Source organism: Hippopotamus amphibius, chromosome 1 (assembly GCF_030028045.1).
Source record: "Hippopotamus amphibius kiboko isolate mHipAmp2 chromosome 1, mHipAmp2.hap2, whole genome shotgun sequence".
NCBI classification, from domain to species: domain Eukaryota; kingdom Metazoa; phylum Chordata; class Mammalia; order Artiodactyla; family Hippopotamidae; genus Hippopotamus; species Hippopotamus amphibius.
Genome location: NC_080186.1, coordinates 107,481,691 through 107,483,068, shown reverse-complemented (window position 1 = coordinate 107,483,068; position 1,378 = coordinate 107,481,691). Strand labels below are relative to the sequence as shown.

At 45.1% G+C, this 1,378-nt stretch overlaps 1 protein-coding gene across 1 annotated transcript; it reads left to right on the top strand.

Annotated features, from left to right (window-relative positions):
• The first annotated feature begins 867 nt into the window (after positions 1–867).
• LOC130844790 (cytochrome c oxidase subunit 6C-like) lies at positions 868–1,108 on the top strand. Its single transcript, XM_057720977.1, has one exon. The coding sequence runs from the start codon at positions 868–870 to the stop codon at positions 1,093–1,095; it is 228 nt and encodes a 75-aa protein (XP_057576960.1). The 3' UTR covers positions 1,096–1,108.
• Positions 1,109–1,378: the final 270 nt, after the last annotated feature.

The following is a 1,378-nucleotide window of genomic DNA, read 5'->3' as shown; positions in this document are numbered from 1 at the left end:
CAGGCTGGATTAGACAACAGTGAGGGCCTCACAAAGCTGCACTGGTGCAGGAGGCAACAGGCAGACCCAAAGATCTCTAAGTGGTGACGCACTGAAAGTGGTGGATAATCTAGCCTTCCAGGAAGAGCACCTACATCTCTAAGCATGCCTAGAAAACTGCCATGCCTTGGTCTAAAGAGTACCTTAACTCCTTCCAGCTCCATCCAGAACTGGGGGGGAAAAAGAGATGGAGATGCCTGCATTCCCTCTCAGACATGATTCTCCTCACAGCAGCTGTTTTACAGTGGGCTCAACATGACGACTAAAAATAGCATAATCTGTCCTCAGGCCATTCCTCAAATCCTGGACTTCAGAGGACCCACACCCTTTCGTGGGTAATGCTTCATGACGTCACCACTGCCAGCACTCACTGGGCTGGCACCCCACCACACCGAGCCACAGACCAGGCCTTGACTGGATGACTAGGAAAACAGAATCACAGAAAATCTTTGCATTCCCCTCTGAGGAGCTGGATGGACCTCCTACATTACTGCCAACCCAAGACAAAGTTCAACTCCTTGCAAACGGGGCCCACATTATTTCGACCTGGGTATTTAATACAAGAACTCCCTGGTGGGCGAGCCCCTTCCTTGGTGGCATCTCAGAGCTGTGCTCCGTGCTGGATAAGTGGGTGCTGCCAGGAACCTTTTAGGAAGCTGCCTGTGCACCTAATGAACTCATTAGAAGGGTTTGCTCCTTCCTCTGTACTTAAGTCAACAATTACTGTTGTTTTGCCACCTTCAAAAAAAAAAATTTTGTTTCTTCTGGTCCATTTCTCCATCTGTCTGGAAGGACGTCATCGTTGAGCTGTCAAGGAGAAAAACTACCATGGCTTCCAGTTCTTTGATGAAACCTCAGATGCGTGGCCTTCTGGCCACGCGTCTGCGATTTCATATGGTTGGAGCATTCATTGTCTCCCTGGGAGTTGCAACTTTGTGTAAGTTTGCTGTGGCTGAACCAAGAAAGAAGGCATATGCAGATTTCTACAGAAATTATGATTCCATGAAAGATTTTGAGGAGATGAGGAAGGCTGGTATCTTTCAGAGTGCAAAGTGATTTTGGAATATAAAGGCAGACTGTTCCTGAAGGAGCATTCTAAGTGCCATATAATTTCTTTGGGTTGAGTTTCATGGAAGTTTGGCACTTACCTGTATTCCTGAACTGTGAAACTGTGAACTATGAATATCTGGGCTAAGGAATAGTTTCTCTTGATAAATAAATGATTTTAAAAAACTTTTGTTTTCTGCATTTTCTAATTGCTCGCTGTTAATCCCTTGCAGTACGTTGTAGTTTTCATCTTTTTTTTTTCTTTTTTTCCTTTTGTATCTCTTGAAGTTCA